Genomic DNA, 27,038 nt, shown 5'->3' with positions numbered 1-27,038 from the left:
CGTGGCTTTCAATTCAGCAGCCTCACAGCTTCAGAACTCTTTTCACCTAGATAATAAGACCATATATGACGGTTAATAGCATTTGGAGACATGAGGGGAGAATCCCTTCATCTTTCAGTCAGAGCAGAGCATCTCTCTCAAGAACGAGGCCCTGTCATGCTCTATGTGAATTGGAACTCCGTCCCCCTCTCCACTGACACTGGTGTGGACCAGGGACTTGAGCGAAATACAGGTCCCATAGATGGAAAACATATCTAAAATACATTTATGGTATATCCTGTGAATATGCCACAAATGTTCAAGATGAGAATACCCCTTTAATAATTTGCCATGATGTCAGTATGATCAAAATTTCATAGATCTGATACCAAGTACAGGATGATTAATAAAATCTCTTAAGTGAGAGAACAATTACATTTTTTTTGGTTGGTGTGATATACACACTGGGGCATTGGAGGCTGTATATAGCTAATTTGGGGCCATCATGTCTCTATCCCCCTAAGTATATAAAACAAGCTAATTTCTCAGAAGTTCTTTCAGTTTTTGCACATGTAGGGTCAGGGGCCGGGCTGGGCTGAGCTGAGGCTATGATTTGGTGGTGCTGCTGATGTTAGTGCAGATAGGCGGCAAAGGTGTGCTGTACTCAAAGGAATGGGGGGGTGACCCACTTCTTGAAATCGGCAGGCACGAGACAGAGACAAGAGTAGTATTCAACAGGTTCCGCTTTTATTAGCCGCCCTTGTGACGACCAGCACAATGCAGGACAGGAGTATCACACTGTTCTCTCTTGCACACAGGCCCGAGTACCTTCACTTATTGATTGTCACCGTCGTGGTGTACTTCGTGGCTCTTCCCACTGTGGCTGCCCTAGGCCAATCCACCACGGCGTTTCACCCGACAAAGTCCACCAAACACTAGGCACTCACAGGCCATCTCTGTCTGTGACCAACGTCCTTTAGGGTCACCCCCCGTGACCGCATCCACTGTCCAAACTCTCTGAGGGCTCTCCTCAGTACAACAGACCCTCCTTCCTTGTGAGCTCTCCAGGCTGACTGAAGCTTCTAGAAGCTTACCTCAGGATTTATACTCTCAGCCCAGGTAGCCCCGCCCACTGTCACCTGACAGGCACCTCTGACCAATGAGAGTGACCTTGACCTCTGGCAGTTATGTAACACTCTCTTGACAGTTACATAACCACCCTTTGCAAGCTCGTCACTGCCCACTAATGGTCACTCTCTTTATGACACCTTTTTTCATCGATCTGAGTGTCCCTGTCAGGTCAACCTCCCCACACACAGAAAACGGAACAAGTCATGGAAGATATCTGGGAAACAAAAATGTGTAAATCTGGTTTCACTTATACATAAACCAACACTGTTCAACCAAATAGCAACAGCCTGTATATCCAGAAGACGAGCTTTTAAAGCAGCCGCCGGACCACAAGCTCATCACCCCGAGTCCTGTCCCCAACACCTCCAGTAAATAGTGATTTTGCTGTTCATGACTTACTGTATTTTTCTACGCCTGAGCAATCCACTAAAGTGCAGCTGAATGTGATCATTAATGCTGTGACTGTAGTGGATTTTTTGTGTGAAAAGCAGTCAGATAAAATGTGTAAAATACTACTTATAGCAGTATTAATGTCATCCAAACTGTGCGGTTCAGTCACACCTTGTGAAGTATTTAAAACCAATTCAATAGTGTTTTTCAATGGTAATAAAGTGATAAAATGCATATATAATACGATGTGTAATTACACCCAATAACCAATTAGATTATGATTTAGAGCTCTACCTCCTGAAACTAGATGAAAAGCAAAACAAGACGTCCTGATGATCACCCTACTTATAGTATTGTGACTCTCGTAAGGCAGAGAACACTTGGCATGGGGATAGATGGCAATTGTAGCACATAAAAATGTTTGGTGGCAGATCTGGTACTCAAATAATATATACATGTATATTAACTCAATCTTCACAGTATTTCAGCCAAGAATTGTCTGCTTGCCAGGGCTTTAACTGGTAATTCCCTATTCTGTCTTGAAAAGTCAGTTCCCCTCTGAACAAAGAGGGATTGTAGGCTGCACAATCCTACTGGCTGTTCAGTGTACGGTTTATGCAGAAAACACCCTGAGCCCTTCCTATCACATATCTGCCTTTATTTTTCACAAAGGACAGGAAAAAGAAACTCAAAATGAAATGAAATCACTGCACAAACCCCTTCTTTCAACCTTTTTGCAGACAAAAACAATCTTTTTTATTCAGTGTTGACTATTAGGTGGTAATGGGAAAAAAATAGCAGATTGATTACCTAGTTATTGGGACTCTTCCAGTCCTAAGCCATATACTGTACAAGTATATCAAGGGCAGGCAAGAAATGGGTGCCTCAAGTAATGCATGACTGGTGGTATAGATAGAAAGTTAGACAGAAAGATAAATTGAAAGAAAAAAGTAAAAAGCAGCACCAGCCAGCTATGTATCATAAAAGAGCATATGGTGGTGCAAAACTTCCCAGTGATAAGCCTAACCAGAAAAGTAAAAACAAAAAATGGAAGCAGAATTCCAAAAATTGTGCAAATGATAAGACTTTAATGGCCCATGTGGCAATGTTTTAGTTAATAGTGTAAGGTTTTAGAGAGGTTCACACTATAAACCAAAACGTCACCATATGAGCCAATAACCCCTTCACGACATGCACAGTACATGTACGGTGGAATTCGGGTCTCTCCCTTTGATGTGGGCTCCAGCACTGAGCCCACATCTTTCCCGGCACATGTAAGCTGACTTCATTGGCTGACATGTGCCCCTAACAGCCACGGGTGGAATTGCGATCCACCCACGGCTGTCAACCTGTTAAATGCTGTTGTCAATCTCTGACAGCAGCATTTAATGTGATCACGCCAGAAGTGTGTCATTAATCCCGCCCATCGGTGCCCGTGTCACATGACCGCGGGTCGCCGATGGGTTAGCATTATAACCCGGGGGTCTGCAGCAGACCCCTGTGGTTGTCATTGCTGGATTGCTATGAGTGCTGCCCAGTGGCCGTCGCTCATAGCAAGTAAGCATTTCTGCTAGATACAGCAGGACTGCAGCACTGCTCGATGTAGTACAAGCAGTCGGATAATCGCAGCTTCTAGTCTACCATGAAGACTATTGAAGCCAGTGTAAAGGAAAAAATGCTTTCAAAATATTAAAAAAATACAAAAGTTTAAATCACCTCCATTTGCCCCATTCAAAATAAAATAATTAAAAAACACATATTTGGTATCGCCGCATTCAGAATCTCCCGATCTATCAATATATAAAAATAATTAATCCAATCGGTAAACGACGTAGCAAGAAAAAAAATCAAAACGTTCTTTGGTGTTTGGTACATGGCATTAAAATGCAATAATGGGCGATCAAGAGATTGTATCTGCATCCAAATGGTATCAATAAAAATATCAGGTCGGTGGGCAAAAAAATAAGCCCTCTCCCAACCCAAGCTCATGACAAATGGAGACGCTATTGGTCTTGGAAAATGAATTTTTTTTTCAACACTTAAATAAAAAAGAACCTAGACATGTTTTGTATCTACAAAATGACCAAATGACTTGGAGAATCATAATGACAAGTCATTTTTAGCATTTGGTGAACATGGTAAAAAAAACAACAAATAACAGAGATGGAATTGCACTTTTTTTTCACCACACTTGGAATTTATTTTTACTGTTTTCCAGTACAAGATATGGTAAAACCAATGGTGTCATTTAAAAGTACAACTTGTCCTGCAAAAACCAAGCTCTCATATGGCCATACTGATAGAAAAATAAAAAAGTTATGGCTCTGAGAAGCAGTTGAGCAAAAGACAGAAACGCAAAAAAGGAAAATGGCCCGGGGTGAAGGGATTAAAATCCTATAATTTGCCCAATTTTTGAAGTGCTGCTTCCATTTTTTGTTTCTATATAGATAGACGCACTGCAGTTGTACATTAGACAAGATTTAATAAAAAATATTAACTACCTTCTAGACTATTGTAACATCCTTCTCTGTGGCCTCTCATCTTGCAACACTCCAATCCACCCTCAATTTTGCTGCCCAAATAATCTACCTTACCCCATTACTCTTCTGCCTGTTCCCTCTGCCAATCCCCTCACTGACACCTTGTTTAGTTTAAAATGCTAACAATGACCTACAAACCCATCTTTTCCCTGACCCCTCAACTCATCTCTGACCTAAACTTCTCATACCTCTCAATTTGTGATCTCTGGTCCTTTACGGTTTGCTTCTCACACAACAGCCACAAAGGTTTCTCACGTGCTTCACTCATGTTCTGGAACTTGCAGTTAGGAGTCAGATTTCTGCCTCTCGTTTGCTGAGATCTAGGTCCTCACATTCTGCAGTCTCCTGCGCTTTTCCTGCTGCAGAGGAGATTGCGGAGGAGATTGCCCTGCGGCAACTCTCTCCAGAGGCTGAGGCTACTTTCACACTTGCGTTTTTTTGCTTCGCATTTTTTGCACACACAAACACATGAAAAAAAGCATCATGCATTTGTGTGCGTTTTTTTGCGTGTTTTGGTGCTTTTTTTTAAAAAAAAGCATGCTTTTTTTGAGCATACGTGCGCATTACAATGCGCACCCATAGGCATTAATGGGTGTTTTGCTGCAAAAAAATACGCATTGCGTGCGCATGCATTTTTGGGGGGCAAGTCGGACGGACAAAAAATGCAACAGGATGCATTTTGTGCGCCCGAGCACACACTGCAAAAAAACGCATGCGCATACAAACGCGTACGTGCGCATATGTATGCGCACATATGCGACCCATGTTAAAGTATAGGGGAAAAAACGAATGCATTTTTTTGCACTAAAAAGCAGCTAAAAAAACGCAAGTGTGAAACCAGCCTGAGTCCTATGTTCCCTCATCTGAGCATGCTCATGGGACGAACTCCCATTGGAGTTCGGGAGTCAGGTGCTCAGGTCCTGTATCGAATCCCATTGGCTCTTCATTGAGCCTTGGAGATTTCTGGAAGGTCCCGTTTTGTATAAAAAGCGAGAATGGCTGTTCCGCCATGCGCTAGTATTTTCTATACTTGCTGCTGTGTGTTTGGTGATGGATGCTTGGACTGGTGACTGACTTATTATGAAACCCCTTCCCTCTGATAATACGATTGTGTGAGTGTTTGGGTTCAGCCAGTAGCAGCGCTAGCGCGCCTTAGCTCCATCTTGCACAGCAGCTTAGCGTCTGCATTGCGCCAGCGTTATTGCAGCGCCTTGCCAGCGGCTCAGTTCTTGCCGCTCTGCAGTTGCAGCTTATTTCTGCGTCCGTAGTTGCGACGCCACGCACCTCATTTTACGGTAGGTCTAGTCGGAGTAGTCCTGCTGTCTAAGGCTACACCTGTGATCCGTAATACCATGTCTGCATCGCTGAAAGTCTGTGACTCTGAACAGACTCAGCGTTTAGTTTTTGCTTTGTTCCTGCAGCTCTGTGAGCATAGCAGACCTTGCTTGAGTGCACTGGGTGCAGTTATAACCCTGTGCACATTACCGCCTTAGTGCTCTGCCTCTTTTAGCAGCGGTTTTTCCATCCACCGCACGGTGGACCCCGAGTGGCGAAGGCACATAATTTATTTTTTATTTAGTGTCTTCCGCCACTCCTAACACTTGCTACCCCTACCAATCAGACTTTCCAATCTTTGATACATTCAAACTCGACCTGAAAGCCTACCCTTTCAAAAAAGCTGACAACATGCACTCACCCTGCTGCCACCACACTGCCCTATCAGCAGCTTGTACCCACTTCTTCCTGTCTCCCTGTAGATTGCAAGCCCTCATTGGCATGGTTCTCTGCCATAGTAGCTGTCTGTCACCTACTTACCCTTGTTTGGTTATACATTTGCAAATTGTTATGTTATGTAAAACCTGTTTTGACATGCACAACACTCTGGAATTAAGGGTGCTAAAATTAACAATAATTAAAGATTACCTATGACTAATTGCTTATTGGTTAACTAAAGAATGCATAAAATAAGATGTACTATGTTACGGAATTCTTCCTGATGTCAGGTGCTCATTGAATCTTTTGTGCTGTGATTATGGAGCAGAAACTGAGCAAAATTGCAAAGTTTGATAAGCTTTGATATTTGGTGTAGGATTTGGAAAGTTTCAAAATTTTTGTATAGTTTCTGCTCCAAAACTCATCAAAAGGTATTTGCCCACTGAGGTTTTTTAAATGAGTTTTTAGAGTAGGAACTGAGCGGAGACTCCAAGTTTTTGAGGAGTTCGAGTTTTTGGGCAGGAATTGGAGAAAATATTAAGGCTTAGCCATAGAACATGTCATTAGTGTTTGACACATAGTAGTCCCTGGGTGTTCTGGAAATCCTACCTATCAGTATAAAAGGGGTTTTCCTGAGTTGTTTTGCCATTGGAAGCCAAAGTACTGCCATCTTTCTTCTCAGTGCTGGTCTAATTGAGGTGGCCACCTCTCCTGGTGGAACAGAGGTCATGCAACGTACATCCTCACAATAGCTCCTAGTCCTAAAGGTTGAACACTCGTCTATCAGACATTTATAACATTTCCTGAAGTGGGGACTGTTTTAAATTTTGCTAACCAAAGTGGTATTAGTGGGATGATTTGTTGTTTTCGGAAACATGCTTATATTAAATGAACCATGATTATCTTTCTAATGTGTAATTGGATTTTAAAAGTTATCTAAAAAACACAGCACACTTTTAAAAAAGGAAAACTATGGTTTTGCATTTATTTAGAAAAGTTTCAACAAATGTAATCTTTAACACTTGATGCCTAAAGACCTTAGAATACAGGGTGGGCTATTTATATGGTACACCTGGGTGGGCCATTTATAAAGTTACATCCAAAATGGCTAACTTCAAAATGGCCACCATGGTCACCACCCATCTTGAAAAAGTTTTACCCCTCCCATATACTAATGTGCCACAAACAGGAAGTTGATATCACCAACCATTCCCATTTTATTTAGGTGTATCCATATGCATGGCCCACCCAGGAGTATCCATATAAATGGCCCATCCTGTATATGACAATGTACACCAATGAAATAAAGGACATCATGGTGGCTCAGTGGTTAGCACTGTTACTTTGCAGCACTGGGATTCTTGGTTAAAATCCCACCCTTAATGCTGCAGTCTCTGAGAATAGCCACATTGTAAGATAGTCCATCAGAATGCACTAAACTAGCACTCCACCCTCTCAAAAAGTGAACATGCAAATGGAACGATTTTATAGTTGTGGTCACAAGGCCATAACACAATAAAGGACAGAATAATTGTAACTATATGACGTATAACAAAGAAAATTGACATGTTAACTCGACAGTTAAAACCCTCAAGGACATAGGCGTACGTCTAGTCATCTGATCCAGAAAAACAAACTTTTTCCATACTCTGTATACTGTACAGCCATTATATTTAAAATGGATTTAAAATCTCAGAAGTGTTCTCACAGGCATAACATTAGATCATGCATATATTACACATGTTCATAACATGATCTTTTACAATAAACAATCTAATTCCATAAGTTGGAATAGCTTCATTTTATTCTTTTTCTGTTACTTTATCAGGCTTATGTAAACAGCGTCACTTTTGGCCATTGGCGAGTTCCATCTGAAGCAAAATAAATCAGGCACATTTTTGTGGAAGTTAAGAAAGTTACAATAACTGGCGAGATTACCTTCCAGTAAAGAACAAACAGTGGGAGAAATCCAGCCCACTTCTAAAAGAAGGAGGAAGACACAATTAGATACTTTCTTCATTTTTCTAAACATGTTAGATTCTGATTATTGCTGTCGGGTCTATTCACAATGTGCATCTGAGGTGGGATTCCCAATGGAAACCTCAGAAGTACACATCTGCATAGACTTCTATTGTTAAAAATGGACACTCACAATAAACTTTTTTACTGGATGCCTTTGAAAGGAAAAGCACAGAATAAAAAAAAAAAGCCTGAAGTCCTGAAGTATAGCAATCAGACTGATGCTAAACGCAGGGGAAAATGATTCCAATTCATCAAAACCTTTAACCAAGAAAACTGGCATAAAAAACGATGAAAGTTCACACATTATTTGTACGCACAAAATATTTTCAACATTTCCCATTTTCACCCAGCTCCAATAAACTAGGTGGAACTGGTGCAGGATGGGGAATGGCATTGGCAACCCTCACTCATCAAATTCATGATGAACTGTGACACACCTTATGCCACAAGACATACTCCAGTCCTCAACTGGCATAAGATTTGCGAGAGGCGTACACAGAAGCGCACACCACTTTCGTGTTGACAGAGTCATTATGGTGTGCACCTCTTAGTGAATCAGATGAATCAGGTACCTTGTAATCCACCCAGGCTTCTCAGCAAGACTGGTGTGAAAAATGGTGGTCTTGATATATCTGGGCCAATGAGTTTTTGAGCAATCTTTTGGATCAGATCTGCTGTGAAAAAATGCCTGAAAAATAAATTGCTCCATAAACTATTGAAAGGCTCTAACTATTCATTTCTATTGTAAAACAGCTTTCTGGTCATATTGTCTGTCAATTGAGTATTTTTCTTTTGCTTTAAAGGGAACCTGTCACCTCATGTTTCACATATAAGCTGCGGGGGCTACAGATAAGCCCCCGATGTACAGTGGGGAAAAAAAGTATTTAGTCAGTCAGCAATAGTGCAAGTTCCACCACTTAAAAAGATGAGAGGCGTCTGTAATTTACATCATAGGTAGACCTCAACTATGGGAGACAAACTGAGAAAAAAAAAAATCCAGAAAATCACATTGTCTGGTTTTTTTTCATTTTATTTTCATATTATGGTGGAAAATAAGTATTTGGTCAGAAACAAAATTTCATCTCAATACTTTGTGATATATCCTTTGTTGGCAATGACAGAGGTCAAACGTTTTCTGTAAGTTTTCACAAGGTTGCCACACACTGTTGTTGGTATGTTGGCCCATTCCTCCATGCAGATCTCCTCTAGAGCAGTGATGTTTTTGGCTTTTCGCTTGGCAACACGGACTTTCAACTCCCTCCAAAGGTTTTCTCTAGGGTTGAGATCTGGAGACTGGCTAGGCCACTCCAGGACCTTGAAATGCTTCTTAGGAAGCCACTCCTTCGTTGCCCTGGCGGTGTGCTTTGGATCATTGTCATGTTGAAAGACCCAGCCACGTTTCATCTTTAATGCCCTTGCTGATGGAAGGAGGTTTGCACTCAAAATCTCACGATACATGGCCCCATTCATTCTTTCATGTACCCGGATCAGTCGTCCTGGCCCCTTTGCAGAGAAACAGCCCCAAAGCATGATGTTTCCACCACCATGCTTTACAGTAGGTATGGTGTTTGATGGATGCAACTCAGTATTCTTTTTCCTCCAAACACGACAAGTTGTGTTTCTACCAAACAGTTCCAGTTTGGTTTCATCAGACCATAGGACATTCTCCCAAAACTCCTCTGGATCATCCAAATGCTCTCTAGCATACTTCAGACGGGCCCGGACATGTACAGGCTTAAGCAGTGGGACACGTCTGGCACTGCAGGATCTGAGTCCATGGTGGCGTAGTGTGTTACTTATGGTAGGCCTTGTTACATTGGTCCCAGCTCTCTGCAGTTCATTCACTAGGTCCCCCCGCGTGGTTCTGGGATTTTTGCTCACCGTTCTTGTGATCATTCTGACCCCACGGGGTGGGATTTTGCGTGGAGCACCAGATCGAGGGAGATTATCAGTGGTCTTGTATGTCTTCCATTTTCTAATTATTGCTCCCACAGTTGATTTCTTCACTCCAAGCTGGTTGGCTATTGCAGATTCAGTCTTCCCAGCCTGGTGCAGGGCTACAATTTTGTTTCTGGTGTCCTTTGACAGCTCTTTGGTCTTCACCATAGTGGAGTTTGGAGTCAGACTGTTTGAGGGTGTGCACAGGTGTCTTTTTATACTGATAACAAGTTTAAACAGGTGCCATTACTACAGGTAATGAGTGGAGGAAAGAGGAGACTCTTAAAGAAGAAGTTACAGGTCTGTGAGAGCCAGAATTCTTGATTGCTTGTTTCTGACCAAATACTTATTTTCCACCATAATATGCAAATAAAATGAAAAAAAAAAAACAGACAATGTGATTTTCTGGATTTTTTTTTCTCAGTTTGTCTCCCATAGTTGAGGTCTACCTATGATGTCAATTACAGACGCCTTTCATCTTTTTAAGTGGTGGAACTTGCACTATTGCTGACTGACTAAATACTTTTTTTCCCCACTGTAACCTGAAAGATAAGAAAAACAAGTTAGATTATACTCACCTGGGGAGGTCTGGTCCGATGGGTGTCGCAGGTCCAGGTCTGGCGCCTCCCATTTTCTAGCGATGACGTACTCTTCCTTGCTTTTGTCGCGGTTCCTGTGCAGGTGTACTTTATCTGCCCTGTTGAGGGCAGAGCAAAGTACTGCAGTGCGCAGTCACCGGGAAAGGTCAGAGAGGTCCGGCGCCTGCGCACTGCAGTACTTTACTCTGCCCTCAACAGGGCAGATAGAGTACGCCTGCGCAGGAGCCATGCCAGGAAGCAAGGAAGAGGACGTCATCGCATGAAGATGGGAGGCACCGGACCCAGACCTGCGACACACATCGGATCGGACCGCCCTCCGGGTGAGTATAATCTAACTCGGTTTTCTTATCTTTCAGGTTACATCGGGGGCTTATCTACAGCATTACAGAATGCTGTAGATAAGCCCCTAATGGCGGTGGCCGCAGCTTATATGCGAAAAATGAGGTGACAGGTTCCCTTTAAGTTCTGAAAAAAGGCTGGTAGAAATAAGAAAGTGGAGAAAGAAAGTCATTTCTTTGAAATGTCTCCTGATGGAAAATGCTGCCAATTAGGAACGGTCAGATCAAAAGACTACATAAAAAAGACACCAGGAAAAAATTCTCACTTTTGAATTGGGGCCTGTATATGAATTTAGTGTACAGTATGTGCTGAGAGATTGCATACAGTAAATGTGCAGTGCACAATGGGTGTATAAAGAGCCCAGCTTACATTTATGATTTTGTGTTTGCTGAATGTGTGATAAGTACAAAGGGCACCAGGTACACACATTTATGAAGTGAAATGGATCAAAGTTCTCTGAACTACAGAAAAGGTTTCACCATAACAACTATTGTCTTTATAGTTTTAGACTTTTATTAGCTTTGTCTCAAAGATTCAGATTTTTTATATGATCTTAAAGAATATTATAACTTTTGTAAACAAGAAAATATATACGACCAACACAAAATTCAACGTCAATCAACCTGTAACGCTGCAGGAGGAGGAGCTGCTGTAGAAGCACTTCCTTGTGGCTGAAGAGTTCTTGACTCCCCAACAAGACACTGACTTCTTAGGGTACATTCCCACAGTCAGTAAACGCTGCAGGTTGGACGCTGCATACATATTCAGCGTCCAAATGTTACAGCATAGTGGATGGGATTTCTAGAAATCCCATGCCCACTATGCGTGCTCCGACACCCGCAACTTACCTGCGGGCTTTCCAGCATATCAATTTATCTTGAAGAAACGTGAGTCTCCGCACGATAAATTTCACCCATACAATGTATTGGACGTAATGACACATGTGGAATCACCTGCGTTCAATAGCTGGATGCAGCGGACATGTGCGGTGTCCAAAGCGCTGCTGATTACTGAACGTGTGCACCCGGCCTTACAGAGAACCTGTCACTGGATCAAGATTGGCCAGTTTTTATTCTTATTTTATTCCTGCTGCTCCCCTGAGTAATAGGTTTAACAAAAAAATCAGTCAAACGGTTCCACGATAATAGCCTTTGTACCTAGCTCTAATTACTATAGACATTACAAGCGGCATTATGGATTTTACAAGACTTTTTACTATGGACTTTATAAGTCTTTGGGTCTTATGTTGCATTATTATCCATAAAAATCATCACTAGATAAAAAAAGCCCCACAACTCTGGAACACTACACTACCTTCTTAATGGTCATCTTTATTAACAACTCCATTTTATTTGCAGCTTCTCTTAGAATGGTGGTGCAATACTTGTAATGTTGTGATGGGACAAACACTGTCTTAGTTAAACCCTTCTGTTCTATAGTGTATTGCAGTATGCCGACTTGCACCACCATCTGTACTTTATGTTTTTGTTTTGTTGTAGTCCATATAAACACCATACCCTTTGGTACATACTTCACTCACTTCACAAATTCTACAATGGACACACAGAATAAAATATGCCGACTTCTTCCATTCTTTCTCTCACTCACAATAGGTCACTTGCGCTGCCCAACTTCTCTACTTACCGTGTCCTCCTCTTTTGGTCCTGCCTTGAGATTTTAATCTCAAATTCCCCTCAAACCAGATGCCCCTGGTTTTATGAGTAAAATCACCTCTTAGGGGTTACAGCCATCTGCTCTTGAGCTCTCCTCACATCACTCTTATGTTCTCCCTCATCTTCCCACAAGGATCATGGGGTGACAGAAAACTTTATAGGATTGCACTACTCTTATTACTTCCTCGTTACTACCCAACTCTCGCCATCTTCCTATCTCAGGCCTTTTTGCACCAGTTCCACACTCGAACATGAGCACCCATTTGCCCATCACTCAGCTCTCATTCACATCAAGTCAGTGTCACAAGTTGTACTAAAGTAATTTAAGTCCTGGAACAGATAAAGACATGATATGGCACTTTTGTACATCAACATATTTATGAAGAAAGAAAAGTGTACACAAAATATTGAAATAACAAGTAATAATAATAGTAATACATTTTATTTCTATAGCGCCGACATATTCCGCAGCACTTTACATTTCAGAGGGGATTTGTACAGACGATAGACATTACAGCATAGCAATAGTCACATAGATCATAACAGATACCAAGAGGAATAAGGGCCCTGCTCGCAAGCTTACAATCTATGAGGAAAGAGGTAGACACGAAAGGTGGGTGGTAACAATTGCCCTGATTGTATGGACCAGCCATAATGTTAAGTGTGTAACAGTACAGACACAGAGGGCTAATAGATGCATAAAGCATGTGGGAACATGATGCGGGGAACCTGGTTATGGTAAAAACTTTTGGCTGTGCCACACAGGGATAGATTAGGTTAATGTGCTGAGGCGGTAGGCATGTCTGAATAAATTCGTTTTCAGGGCACACTTAAAATTGTGGGGATTGGGTACTAATCGTATTGACCTGGGAAGTGCATTCCAAAGAACTGGCGCAGCACGTGTATAGTATTGGAGACGGGAGTGGGAGGTTCTGGTTATCGAGGATGCTAACCTCAGGTCATCAGCAGAACAGAGGGCGCAGGTAGGGTGGTAGACTGAAACAAGGGAGGAGATGTAGGGTGGTGCTGAGCCATGGAGGGCTTTGTTTGTGAGGGTAATAAGTTTGTACTGGATTCTGGAGTGGATGGGTAGCCAGTGTAAGGACTTGCGAGTAGAGGTAAACCATCTCATGACACATAGGCATAAGTTAAAACGTGATTGTATCTGTAGCTGGGAGTTAGGAACACTTCTATCCCACCACCTTACAAACCAAAACAGTATTTGTTAAACAAGAAGTTTGTGCCTCAGGGCTGCTTTTAAAATTGTAACTATGGACTGTCATTTCGTAGGTCTCATAGTATCGTGCTGTGGTTATATAATGGCACTTGTCCCACTAAGGATGTATCCTTATAGCCCTCTTAACAAAAGGTATTCCAAAGGAGTGTTCTTTTGAAGGCGTGGTGGCATTTGTTCTTATACATTTCTTTTTACTGTAAGAAGTTCTACAGTAAGCACCTATAAATTGGCAAACATTTTTTACTGGATGCCCTTGAATGAAATAGCTCACCCTTCTCTTGACATTTGTGACTAGGTATATTCTGTTTGCATTACATTTGTGGAAAAATAAAGCGCAAAGGGCACCAGGCACAGAGGTTTATGAGCTCCTACGAAGAGAAGTAAAAATGGACCAAGGTTCTTTGAACTTTAAGAATGCAAAAGGTTTTAACACCTAAATAATTGTGATTATTGTTTTAGGTTTTTTATCAGTTATTCTGGAGAACTAAGGCACAGAATATTTTTTCATATAATCTTAAAAACTGTTATAGTTTCTGTAAAAAATTAAAAAAAAATATGAGGAAGAAAACGCTCAAATTCAATTTTACTTCTTAGGGAAGAGTCACTTGGCCATATAACTCGGATGAGGATCGCAACGCAGTGCTTGGACTGGCCAACGGCTCTCCTGACCCGAGTATGACAGCTCAATGTAAATACTGAAAGCTGTCATACTCAGGTCGGGAGAGTCATCGGCCAATCCAAGCATTGTGTTGTGATCGCCGTCTGAGTTACACGGCCGTGTGACTCTTTCCTTAGAGAAGTTCATGGGAAAAACTGTTTCACTTGCAAATCCACACAGCCATTATGTTTGGCTGCTCGGTGTTGCAGAAGAAACAGCTGTGTCCTTGCAAAATTAAGTGACTGTGCAGTGAATCAGTGGAAAGACTGAGGCAGCACGAGCCTGTTTGGTTTTCGGCTGCAGCACGACTGCTTTTGTGTGAACGCAGCCGTAGTGCATATCCAAAGCAATCCTCTCTATAAGGCCTCACTTTCAATATCTGGATTTCCACTGTTGGATTACCTGCAGTTTGGTAGTGAAATTCCAGAGGGAAGCTGATCATTGAACTTTTTAAGAATGTTTACAGAAATCTCGTGCACCAGCACTGGACTGATCCTGGAGCACGAGCAACCTATGGATGCTGAAATTGCACAACTATATTAATATTTTTGACAAGCTCAGCAAGATTCGTATGTCTCCCTTCAGTGATCATAAGGCCTGATTCAGACATACAATTTTTCCAAGTATGAGCAAAATAGACAGACTATTCTGATCAGAGTATGTAATGAGTGTCATCCGATTTTCTTGTATGTAGAGAAATTTTAAAGAAAATGCCTCAAACTTCTCCATTCTGACAGTCTGTGAAAATCACACCGCACTTGGATGTCATCTGAAAGGGGTCCAAATTTTTCAGGAACACAAACTTGCATTGTCGATTTTGATCTGACCCACAGATTGAAATCGAACATGTCTCCATGATTTTCTGTGAACCTTTCAGTAAATTAAAAATCATGGATATGTTAATGGCCCTACAAACTAGCACAGTTATGAGTGCTATCATTGAAAGTCATGGGTAGAACTTGTACGGATTTGTGAATGAGGCACAAAGATGAATGGAGAGAGGACAGAGCAGCCCTAATTGGCCGGCTGCACAACTTCTCTGTCCTCTCTGCGATCCAACAATTAGGCAAAGTTTTTTAGTTCAGCCATATGTGCAAATGTTCCCATAGACATACAGGAGTAGCGTATCAGAAACAGAGATCACAAAAATAAATCATCTATGTACAGCTGAAACCAGAAGTTAACCTACACAATGTAAAAAGACACATATGCATGTTTTTCTCAATATCTGGCATGAAATCAAAATAAACCTTTCCTGTATTAGGTCAATTAGGATTATCATATTCTATATATATAAAATTGAATGTGTGTGTGTGTGTGTGTGTATCACTAACCAATCACGAAGCATCTTTCATTTCACCAGAGCTGTTTAAAAGAAGCTGAGCTGTGATTGGTTGCTATGAGCAACATTTTTCCTTGCAACCAATCACTAACCATCTTTCATTTCACCAGAGCTGATTAAAAGAATCTGAGCTGTGATTGGTTGCTATGAGCAATAGTTTTCCCACTCGACAACACCTCAGCAGACACTGACATGGTGGGAGAAATGTAGCATCCCCGGGAACATAAGCTCCCAGCCATTGTCTGCCCCCAGAAAGGAGCAGAGAGCACATGACAGAAATTAATCCCCCCCTCCTGTGCCCATATCCCCATCACAGATCCTCCATCCCATAGGCACATCTTCCCTCTAAAAGGGATCTCCAGTATGGTAGTTAGGGCAAATCCCTCAGCGCTTTGATTTTGACCCCAGGCTTCTATTAAAGGGATCATTGGTATGGAAGTCAGGGCAAATCTATCCAGCGCTTTGGTTCTGACCCCAGTCCTCTCTTAAAGGGATTTCCAGTATGGAAGTTAGGGCAAATCCCTCAGTGCTCTGATACTGACCCCAGGCCTCTCTTAAAGAGATCATTGATATGGGAGTAAGGGCAATTCCACTAAGCGCTCTGGTTCTGACCCCAGGCCCCTCTTAAAGCGATCCCCAGTACGGAAGTGAGGGCAAATCCACTCTGCGCTCTGATTCTGACCCCAGGGTCTCTTAAAGGGATCCCCGGTATGGAAGTGAGGGCAAATCCACTCTGCACTTTAGTATTGACCTCAGGCCTCTCTTAAAGGGATCTCTGGTATGGAAGTTAGGGTAAATCCCTCAGCACTCTGATTCTCACACCATGCTTCTATTAAAGGGATCATTGGTATGGAAGTCAGGGAAAATCCACTCAGCGCTCTGGTTCTGACGCCAGGCCTGTCTTAAAGGGATCCCCGGTATGGATGTTAGGACCGTTCCACTCAGCACTCTGGTTCTGACCCCAGGCTGACAGGACGATGTGGGATATTAGGGGTAGTAATCCGGTAGCTCTGGCTGATGGGATGATGTGGGATATTATAGCGAATGTGGCTATGTGGAGTGGGTGGGGTTCTACACTCAGCTTTATATATATATAGATATAATCATTATAATTTGCTATAACCAACCGTAGTCAGTTACTATGCCAGGGCAGCGCCAGGCTCTTCAGCTAGTTATTAAAATTTGCCAAATGCCAGAATCATGAGACAGAGAGAATGCTTTAAGGCTGGTTTCAAGTATATGCATTTGTGGGAATGTGGCTGTGGTTAAAGCAGATTGTACAAGAGTTGCAATGGAAGGTCTTTCATGTATTAGGATATTGATTTTAATGCACAATTACTTTATTGTTAACACGTGTGGCGTTTATTTTACGAAGTGCAGAATCAAGAAATTGTTTAAGGAATGAAAACCTATGCTCACATCTGAGTTAGGTAATTGTAACCTTCGGCTATAAATAAATGAAAAATGGAATTCATAGATCTGAACTCAAAATGAAGCAGATGGACCCACTGACTTTAACAGTGTTTGCCGGGTTTATGACATTGCCTGACAAATTAGAAAAGATGGTATCCCTGGGGACACATCTGTGATCAGAGACTGAATATATGTAAAAAAAAAAAAAAAATTGTACAACTTTTGTGACTTTCCTATAAAGTAAAGGGGAGTTCTAAGATCTACCCCCTTCCCATAACCCATTAATGAACTTCAATAGTAGAAGAATGAGGTTCTATCAGGGGCTGTCAGCTTCTATTATCAGAATGCGTGGAGCTTGATTCTTTTCTCAAGCTAGCCTATTTAACAGCTCCGAAGCTATTAAAATATAAGGTATTACAAGTACTAATACAAAGACATTTTTAAATTAGAAACAAGATTTTGATCAAGCAGAAGACTTGGTAGGGACTACTCAAGTCTAAAGGATGCGGTCATAGTAGACCATAAAAATTGTGTTCATACAGACAGTGATGAAATGTTACCGTTGGAGCAATAGATAACTATTGCTATTTACTTCTCCAATCTGTCAGTTGTGACATTTCTAGCTAACGAGTGAGTTATGTCATGTCCTGTAGCCACTAGACTGCTGTACACAGTTCTCAGTGAGTCATGTTCTAAAGACTTGTTCTTCCAAGCTCAACTAAGGAAATCCTGTGATGTCACACGAGACGCCTCTGCTATTCCTCAGAGCTCCTCAGAGCTCTGCTATGTGTCTCTACACTCTGCTGTGCCTGCTGCTTACACTCATATAAGAGTAGGTGCAGTGCCTGTTGCTTCCTCTAATATAGGAGTAGGTGCGGTGCATGCTGCTTACACAGATATAGGAATAGGTGCGGTGCGTGCTGCTTACACCGATATAGGAGTAGGTGCGGTACGTGCTGCTTACACCGATATAGGAGTAGGTGCGGTGCGTGCTGCTTACACCGATATAGGAGTAGGTGCAGTGCGTGCTGCTTACACCGATATAGGAATAGGTGCGGTGCGTGCTGCTTACACCGATATAGGAGTAGGTGCGGTGCGTGCTGCTTACACCGATATAGGAGTAGGTGCGGTGCGTGCTGCTTACACCGATATAGGAGTAGGTGCGGTGCGTGCTGCTTACACCGATATAGGAATAGGTGCGGTGCGTGCTGCTTACACCGATATAGGAATAGGTGCGGTGCGTGCTGTTTACACCGATATAGGAATAGGTGCGGTGCGTGCTGTTTACACCGATATAGGAGTAGGTGCAGTGCCTGCTGCTTACACCGATATAGGAGTAGGTGCGGTGAGTGCTGCTTACACCGATATAGGAGTAGGTGCGGTGCGTGCTGCTTACACCGATATAGGAGTAGGTGCGGTGCGTGCTGCTTACACCGATATAGGAGTAGGTGCGGTGCCTGCTGCTTACACTGATATAGGAGTAGGTGCGGTGCGTGCTGCTTACACTGATATAGGAGTAGGTGCAGTGCCTGCTGCTTACACTGATATAGAAGTAGGTGCGGTGCGTGCTGTTTACACACATAGGAGTAGGTGCTGTGTGTGTTGCTTACACTGATATAGGAGTAGGTGAGGTGCCTGCTGCTTACACCGATATAGGAGTAGGTGCGGTGCGTGCTGCTTACACCGATATAGGAGTAGGTGCGGTGCGTGCTGCTTACACCGATATAGGAATAGGTGCGGTGCGTGCTGCTTACACCGATATAGGAGTAGGTGCGGTGCGTGCTGCTTACACCGATATAGGAGTAGGTGCGGTGCGTGCTGCTTACACCGATATAGGAGTAGGTGCGGTGCGTGCTGCTTACACCGATATAGGAATAGGTGCGGTGCGTGCTGCTTACACCGATATAGGAATAGGTGCGGTGCGTGCTGCTTACACCGATATAGGAATAGGTGCGGTGCGTGCTGTTTACACCGATATAGGAATAGGTGCGGTGCGTGCTGTTTACACCGATATAGGAGTAGGTGCAGTGCCTGCTGCTTACACCGATATAGGAGTAGGTGCGGTGCGTGCTGCTTACACCGATATAGGAGTAGGTGCGGTGCGTGCTGCTTACACCGATATAGGAGTAGGTGCGGTGCGTGCTGCTTACACCGATATAGGAGTAGGTGCGGTGCCTGCTGCTTACACTGATATAGGAGTAGGTGCGGTGCGTGCTGCTTACACTGATATAGGAGTAGGTGCAGTGCCTGCTGCTTACACTGATATAGAAGTAGGTGCGGTGCGTGCTGTTTACACACATAGGAGTAGGTGCTGTGTGTGTTGCTTACACTGATATAGGAGTAGGTGAGGTGCCTGCTGCTTACACCGATACAGGAGTAGGTGCGGTGCCTGCTGCTTACACTGATATAGGAGTAGGTGCGGTGCGTGCTGTTTACACACATAGGAGTAGGTGCGGTGCGTGCTGCTTACACCGATATAGGAGTAGGTGCGGTGCCTGCTGCTTACACTGATATAGGAGTAGGTGCGGTGCCTGCTGCTTACACATATATATGAGTAGGTGCGGTGCCTGCTGCTTACACTGATATAGGAGTAGATGCTGTGCCTGCTGCTTACACTGATATAGGAGTAGATGCTGTGCCTGCTGCTTACACTGATATAGGAGTAGATGCTGTGCCTGCTGCTTACACTGATATAGGAGTAGGTGCAGTGCCTGCTGCTTACACTGATATAGGAGTAGATGCTGTGCCTGCTGCTTACACTGATATAGGAGTAGGTGCAGTGCCTGCTGCTTACAATGATATAGGAGTACACTGATATAGGAGTGGTTGCTGTGCCTGCTGCTTACACTGATATAGGAGTAGGTGCGTTGCCTGCTGCTTACACTGATATAGGAGTAGATGCTGTGCCTGCTGCTTACACTGATATAGGAGTAGATGCTGTGCCTGCTGCTTACACTGATATAGGAGTAGATGCTGTGCCTGCTGCTTACACTGATATAGGAGTAGGTGCAGTGCCTGCTGCTTACACTGATATAGGAGTAGGTGCAGTGCCTGCTGCTTACACTGATATAGGAGTAGGTGCAGTGCCTGCTGCTTACACTGATATAGGAGTAGGTGCAGTGCCTGCTGCTTACACTGATATAGGAGTAGGTGCAGTGCCTGCTGCTTACACTGATATAGGAGTAGGTGCAGTGCCTGCTGCTTACACTGATATAGGAGTAGGTGCAGTGCCTGCTGCTTACACTGATATAGGAGTAGGTGCAGTGCCTGCTGCTTACACTGATATAGGAGTACACTGATATAGGAGTGGTTGCTGTGCCTGCTGCTTACACTGATATAGGAGTAGGTGCGTTGCCTGCTGCTTACACTGATATAGGAGTAGATGCTGTGCCTGCTGCTTACACTGATATAGGAGTAGATGCTGTGCCTGCTGCTTACACTGATATAGGAGTAGGTGCAGTGCCTGCTGCTTACACTGATATAGGAGTAGGTGCAGTGCCTGTTGCTTACACTGATATAGGAGTAGGTGAAGTGCCTGCTGCTTACACTGATATAGGAGTAGGTGCAGTGCATGCTGCTTACACTGATATAGGAGTAGGTGCAGTGCATGCTGCTTACACTGATATAGGAGTAGGTGCAGTGCATGCTGCTTACACTGATATAGGAGTAGATGCTGTGCCTGCTGCTTACACTGATATAGGAGTAGGTGCAGTGCCTGCTGCTTACACTGATATAGGAGTACACTGATATAGGAGTGGTTGCTGTGCCTGCTGCTTACACGGATATAGGAGTAGATGCTGTGCCTGCTGCTTACACTGATATAGGAGTAGGTGCAGTGCCTGCTGCTTACACTGATATAGGAGTACACTGATATAGGAGTGGTTGCTGTGCCTGCTGCTTACACTGATATAGGAGTAGGTGCGTTGCCTGCTGCTTACACTGATATAGGAGTAGATGCTGTGCCTGCTGCTTACACTGATATAGGAGTAGATGCTGTGCCTGCTGCTTACACTGATATAGGAGTAGGTGCAGTGCCTGCTGCTTACACTGATATAGGAGTACACTGATATAGGAGTGGATGCTGTGCCTGCTGCTTACACTGATATAGGAGTAGGTGCGTTGCCTGCTGCTTACACTGATATAGGAGTAGATGCTGTGCCTGCTGCTTACACTGATATAGGAGTGGTTGCTGTGCCTGCTGCTTACACTGATATAGGAGTAGGTGCAGTGCCTGCTGCTTACACTGATATAGGAGTAGGTGCAGTGCCTGCTGCTTACACTGATATAGGAGTAGGTGCAGTGCCTGCTGCTTACACTGATATAGGAGTAGATGCTGTGCCTGCTGCTTACAATGATATAGGAGTACACTGATATAGGAGTGGTTGCTGTGCCTGCTGCTTACACTGATATAGGAGTAGGTGCAGTGCCTGCTGCTTACACTGATATAGGAGTACACTGATATAGGAGTGGTTGCTGTGCCTGCTGCTTACACTGATATAGGAGTAGATGCTGTGCCTGCTGCTTACACTGATATAGGAGTAGGTGCAGTGCCTGCTGCTTACACTGATATAGGAGTACACTGATATAGGAGTGGTTGCTGTGCCTGCTGCTTACACTGATATAGGAGTAGGTGCGTTGCCTGCTGCTTACACTGATATAGGAGTAGATGCTGTGCCTGCTGCTTACACTGATATAGGAGTAGATGCTGTGCCTGCTGCTTACACTGATATAGGAGTAGATGCTGTGCCTGCTGCTTACACTGATATAGGAGTAGATGCTGTGCCTGCTGCTTACACTGATATAGGAGTGGTTGCTGTGCCTGCTGCTTACACTGATATAGGAGTGGTTGCTGTGCCTGCTGCTTACACTGATATAGGAGTGGTTGCTGTGCCTGCTGCTTACACTGATATAGGAGTAGGTGCAGTGCCTGCTGCTTACACTGATATAGGAGTAGATGATGTGCCTGCTGCTTACAATGATATAGGAGTACACTGATATAGGAGTGGTTGCTGTGCCTGCTGCTTACACTGATATAGGAGTAGGTGCGGTGCCTGCTGCTTACACTGATATAGGAGTACACTGATATAGGAGTGGTTGCTGTGCCTGCTGCTTACACGGATATAGGAGTAGATGCTGTGCCTGCTGCTTACACTGATATAGGAGTAGGTGCAGTGCCTGCTGCTTACACTAATATAGGAGTAGGTGCAGTGCCTGCTGCTTACACTGATATAGGAGTACACTGATATAGGAGTGGTTGCTGTGCCTGCTGCTTACACTGATATAGGAGTAGGTGTGGTGCCTGCTGCTTACACTGATATAGGAGTAGGTGTGGTGCCTGCTGCTTACACTGATATAGGAGTAGATGCTGTGCCTGCTGCTTACACTGATATAGGAGTAGATGCTGTGCCTGCTGCTTACACTGATATAGGAGTAGGTGCAGTGCCTGCTGCTTACACGGATATAGGAGTAGATGCTGTGCCTGCTGCTTACACTGATATAGGAGTAGATGCTGTGCCTGCTGCTTACACTGATATAGGAGTAGATGCTGTGCCTGCTGCTTACACTGATATAGGAGTAGGTGCAGTGCCTGCTGCTTACACTGATATAGGAGTAGGTGCAGTGCCTGCTGCTTACACTGATATAGGAGTAGGTGCAGTGCCTGCTGCTTACACTGATATAGGAGTAGGTGCAGTGCCTGCTGCTTACACTGATATAGGAGTAGATGCTGTGCCTGCTGCTTACAATGATATAGGAGTACACTGATATAGGAGTGGTTGCTGTGCCTGCTGCTTACACTGATATAGGAGTAGGTGCGGTGCCTGCTGCTTACACTGATATAGGAGTAGGTGCAGTGCCTGCTGCTTACACTGATATAGGAGTAGATGCTGTGCCTGCTGCTTACACTGATATAGGAGTAGATGCTGTGCCTGCTGCTTACACTGATATAGGAGTAGATGCTGTGCCTGCTGCTTACACTGATATAGGAGTAGGTGCAGTGCCTGCTGCTTACACTGATATAGGAGTAGGTGCAGTGCCTGCTGCTTACACTGATATAGGAGTAGATGCTGTGCCTGCTGCTTACAATGATATAGGAGTACACTGATATAGGAGTGGTTGCTGTGCCTGCTGCTTACACTGATATAGGAGTAGGTGCGGTGCCTGCTGCTTACACTGATATAGGAGTAGGTGCAGTGCCTGCTGCTTACACTGATATAGGAGTACACTGATATAGGAGTAGATGCTGTGCCTGCTGCTTACACGGATATAGGAGTAGGTGCGATGCCTGTTGCTTCCTCTGATATAGGAGTAGGTGCGGTGCCTGCTGCTTACACTGATAAAGGAGTAAGTGCGGTGCGTGCTGCTTACATTGATATAGGAGTACACTGATATAGGAGTAGCTGCGGTGCCTGCTGCTTACACTGATATAGGAGTAGGTGTTGTGCTTGTTGCTTACACTGATATACGAGTAGATACTGTGCTTATTGCTTTCTGTGATATCGCAGTAGATGATGTGCCTGCTGCTTACACTGACATATGAGTAGATGTAGTGCCTGCCTCTTACACTGATATATTCTTTTCTCAGAATGTGTGCTGTCTTGATGGCTTATTTCTCAGCAGAGCCAGCGAGGGAGCGCACTGTCACTGTGCATTAATAATAATATTGCACAGTGACAAGATCCTACTGAATATATACAGGAATTGACAACTGACACATGCTCAGTAAAGCAGGTACTAGCCTGGTCACTGAAATGGGTGTCACTGATGATGCTTTAATTCAGGAAGAGTGCAGGGGTTGCAACAGCGACCCCAGCCTCTGCCCACTGATGATGTTTTAATTTAGATATCCCAAAGTGCACTGGGGATTCAAAAACAAAACATCATCAAACATAAAAAAAAAAATCAAAAAATTGTACTTAGATTAGAGAAAGAATAGTGGGAAATATTTTTTTAAGTATATTAGAAAAGCAATTAGATTATTACATTAAATAGATAAATAGACACTTAAGATTACCATAAATCAGTGTTAGTTTTGGACCACACCTTTAACTATACTGTGGGCATGATTCCCATAACATAGTGAAGATAGTAAAACAGAGAGTGACCATGTGCAGTCAAAAGGTAAGTTCAAATGTAATGTAAATATCTCCAAACGGTCACAACCAAACCATAGCGTATTATATGGTATCGTAATGGTTTTTGCGAACGTAGTTTCATTATGTGGTTGAAACAGTGGGATTTGTCCCCCAAATTACACAATTCCCTGGAAATTTACTATTATGTACTAGAGGTATCTGTTCACATAAATGATGATTGTTTAGCTGATATAACAATATCCTTATAAACTGTCTTTATTCCTATGAAGTCAATGAAATCATCATCTTTTATACAATCTTGGTACTGCTCATCTCTGGATTGGATGGATCCAGTGCTTTAATATAGGGCAAAGACCCCTATAGTATCAGGACCCTATACTAGGTCTCATGTTGAAGTACCAATTGTGGGTGACTTATTACATTACTTGACTTCTGATGTGGTAGACTAGGTTACATTTTTGATTAATAACAAGGAACACTACTGTATATAAATACAAAGTGCAGTGTCATACCGAGCAAATTCTAAAGGTATGTGAACAATGTCTGCAGAATCAGCTCATTCTGGCGTCATAGCCGCTGTACACCACCAATGCAGGTCTGTTATCCGAACTGTTAGGCCATGTGCACACGATGCAGATATCCAGCGGATCCGCAGCGGATTTTACCGCGCAGAAACGTTGCATATCCGCATTGTGATGTACAGCAGCATGTTAATCAATAGAAAAAAAAAACGCTGTGCAGACGCTGCGGATTTTTCCGCGTGGTTTTCTTGCGGTACAAAATGTGCAGCATGTCACTTCTTTTGTGCGGTTTTCCACCTGCTCCATTCTCCAAATCCGCAGAGGGAAATCCGCAGGGGAAAACCGCAAGAAAAAAAGGAAGAAATCCGCAGGAAAAATGCAGGTCATTTGACTTGCGGATTTCTTCAATTCTGCGCGGAAAAATCCGCAGGGCAAAAAAGTACGTGTGCACTTAGCCTTAGCAGATAATAACAATCCATTGTCAACCTGTATTGCTTCTGGATAACTCCTCACATGCATCCTCCTTCCAATCTATGTCATTATCAAGGGTCCTCTAGCCTTGAAATGAAACGATATTAGGCTTCCCATACATTGCCGCAGCTGCTGCAGATCCTCTTTGACAAAAGCTCGTTTTGTCAATCAATACACACATCTATTTAGAAAAAGAAAGCTCTCTTGTTCATTTCTCCCAGAAGTTCTCTTACTGCTGTGCACAATAACTTTTAATGCCCGCACAGGCTGTCGGAGAATATCTACGTTAAATGTTTAAAAAAAAAAAAGTCAAAAGTTTTTATTTAGTTGAGCAAATTTATTAGTGATTTCATGTATCGTCATATTTTGCTTTAATTATTGCATTGTTAACGTTGTTACTTATGACTTGTGTTTTGAAACTGTTAAACTGTAAAGCGCTGCGGAATATGTTGGTGCTATATAAATAAAGATTATTATTATTATTAATGCAAGTGAAGATTTGCACTCATAAAAGAAGCACTATTGGTCCATTTGATACAGATCTTTTATACGTCACCCGCATGAATCTGTAGGGTCACACCGATCCTCTACATTCCATGTTTAGGCTGCACGGCACGCTACATTATGGAGATTTCCCCTGATGCATTTATAATATGCTGTGTTCATTAAAAGGTCTATTGCGACACATATAATTAATGCAAACAAGTCTAGACACAGTATTCCAGCAGTCCTGGTTATTTTCTAGATCCCATATTAGTGTATTGCTATGTCCGCTTTCATGACATTCTCTTTCACGACATTTGTTTGCATTTTTCTGCTCAGGTCACCGAGAGACTTTGGCGCGCGTGAATTTGACCCCTTGGAATACGCCGGGTGTGCTACACATTTGTGAAACTGTAAACTCTACATTATTTCCTGGTTAAGTGAAGCAAAACCACAGCCTGAAGCTTCGAGAAATGAGACGTAAACGATTCAGGGTGTCACTTTGATACAATGTAAACACTTACCTTCTTCTTTTTAGCAAAAATGCCAGGAAAAAGGAAACAAATATTGAAACCCCAATGATAAACTGGAGGTCCATGGTGTTGGAAATCTTTAGCTCTGGCTGCTCCCCAGACTGCACCTCTGTAACAGATCCACACTTCACTCTGATACTATATAGTCTCAGCACAAAACTTTCTCCTGTACTCTGTCTAGGGGCGTGGAAAAGAAACTGGCTCAGTGGAGTAACCCCTCCCAGGCCATGATCCCTGCTCCATGAAAAGACTGTCAACATCAGAAATTCCATTCCATGCATGTAATTTATATGATGCCTGTCAGGAAGGGGTCTTGTTGGGAAAGTACAAAAACTCCCTGAGGACAGTGCAGACTAGAGAATTCTGGGACCTGTAGTCTCAAGGAGCGTGAAGTCTCTGAGGTTGCCCACCTCTGCAATAATGTGCTTTCACTTTAAAAGTATTTGCATGATCATTACCGCTGTTATTAGGAGACACATGTATCACCTGAGCCCATTCCTTTTTTGGTTTTCAACTTCATAAAAATATATTTAGCTTCATCCATTTCATCAGTTAACCCTTTAATATAGCAGTATATTTTCTCCTTAATTACGCAGTACATAGTGATGAGCGAAAGTGCTGGGATAAGGTGTTATCTGATCATGCTCGGGGGCTGAGTATTTTCAGCATGCTCGAAAAATATGTTTGAGTCCCCACAGCTGCATGTCTCATGGCTTTTTCTGTTAGCACATGAGCATGGTCACGTTTGTTTATCACAAGCAGTAAATGTTTTGGCTTCCATGTCATTTTGCCAGCCATATCTTTATATATATATATATATATATATATATATAATTACTTTGTAATGTCTTCACATCCTGTTCTGTCCAGATGTGTCCGGATCCCAGAATTCCAAGCGGCCGAAGTTCACCGACCGCCATATTGGGACACCCACGTGATGGGTGTCTCAATATGGAAACTGC

General features: G+C 43.1%; 1 protein-coding gene across 2 annotated transcripts in view; it reads right to left on the bottom strand.

The window, feature by feature from the left end:
• CYP7B1 (cytochrome P450 family 7 subfamily B member 1) overlaps nt 1-26,566 on the bottom strand; it is a 364,976-nt gene extending 338,410 nt beyond the window's left edge. The window contains exon 1 of one of the 2 annotated variants that reach the window (XM_073583924.1): nt 26,068-26,566. In XM_073583924.1, coding sequence (XP_073440025.1) covers nt 26,068-26,357 — 290 coding nt within the window. In that variant the 5' untranslated portion in view covers nt 26,358-26,566. The remainder of the gene's footprint in view (nt 1-26,067) is intronic. The other variant, XM_073583923.1, reaches the window with a different exon arrangement.
• Between the last annotated feature and the right edge of the window lie 472 nt (nt 26,567-27,038).

This window comes from Dendrobates tinctorius, unplaced genomic scaffold, assembly GCF_039654945.1.
Source record: "Dendrobates tinctorius isolate UK_male_01 unplaced genomic scaffold, ASM3965494v1 ptg000082l, whole genome shotgun sequence".
Taxonomy (NCBI): Eukaryota; Metazoa; Chordata; class Amphibia; order Anura; family Dendrobatidae; genus Dendrobates; species Dendrobates tinctorius.
This window is presented reverse-complemented; position numbering and strand designations above follow the sequence as displayed.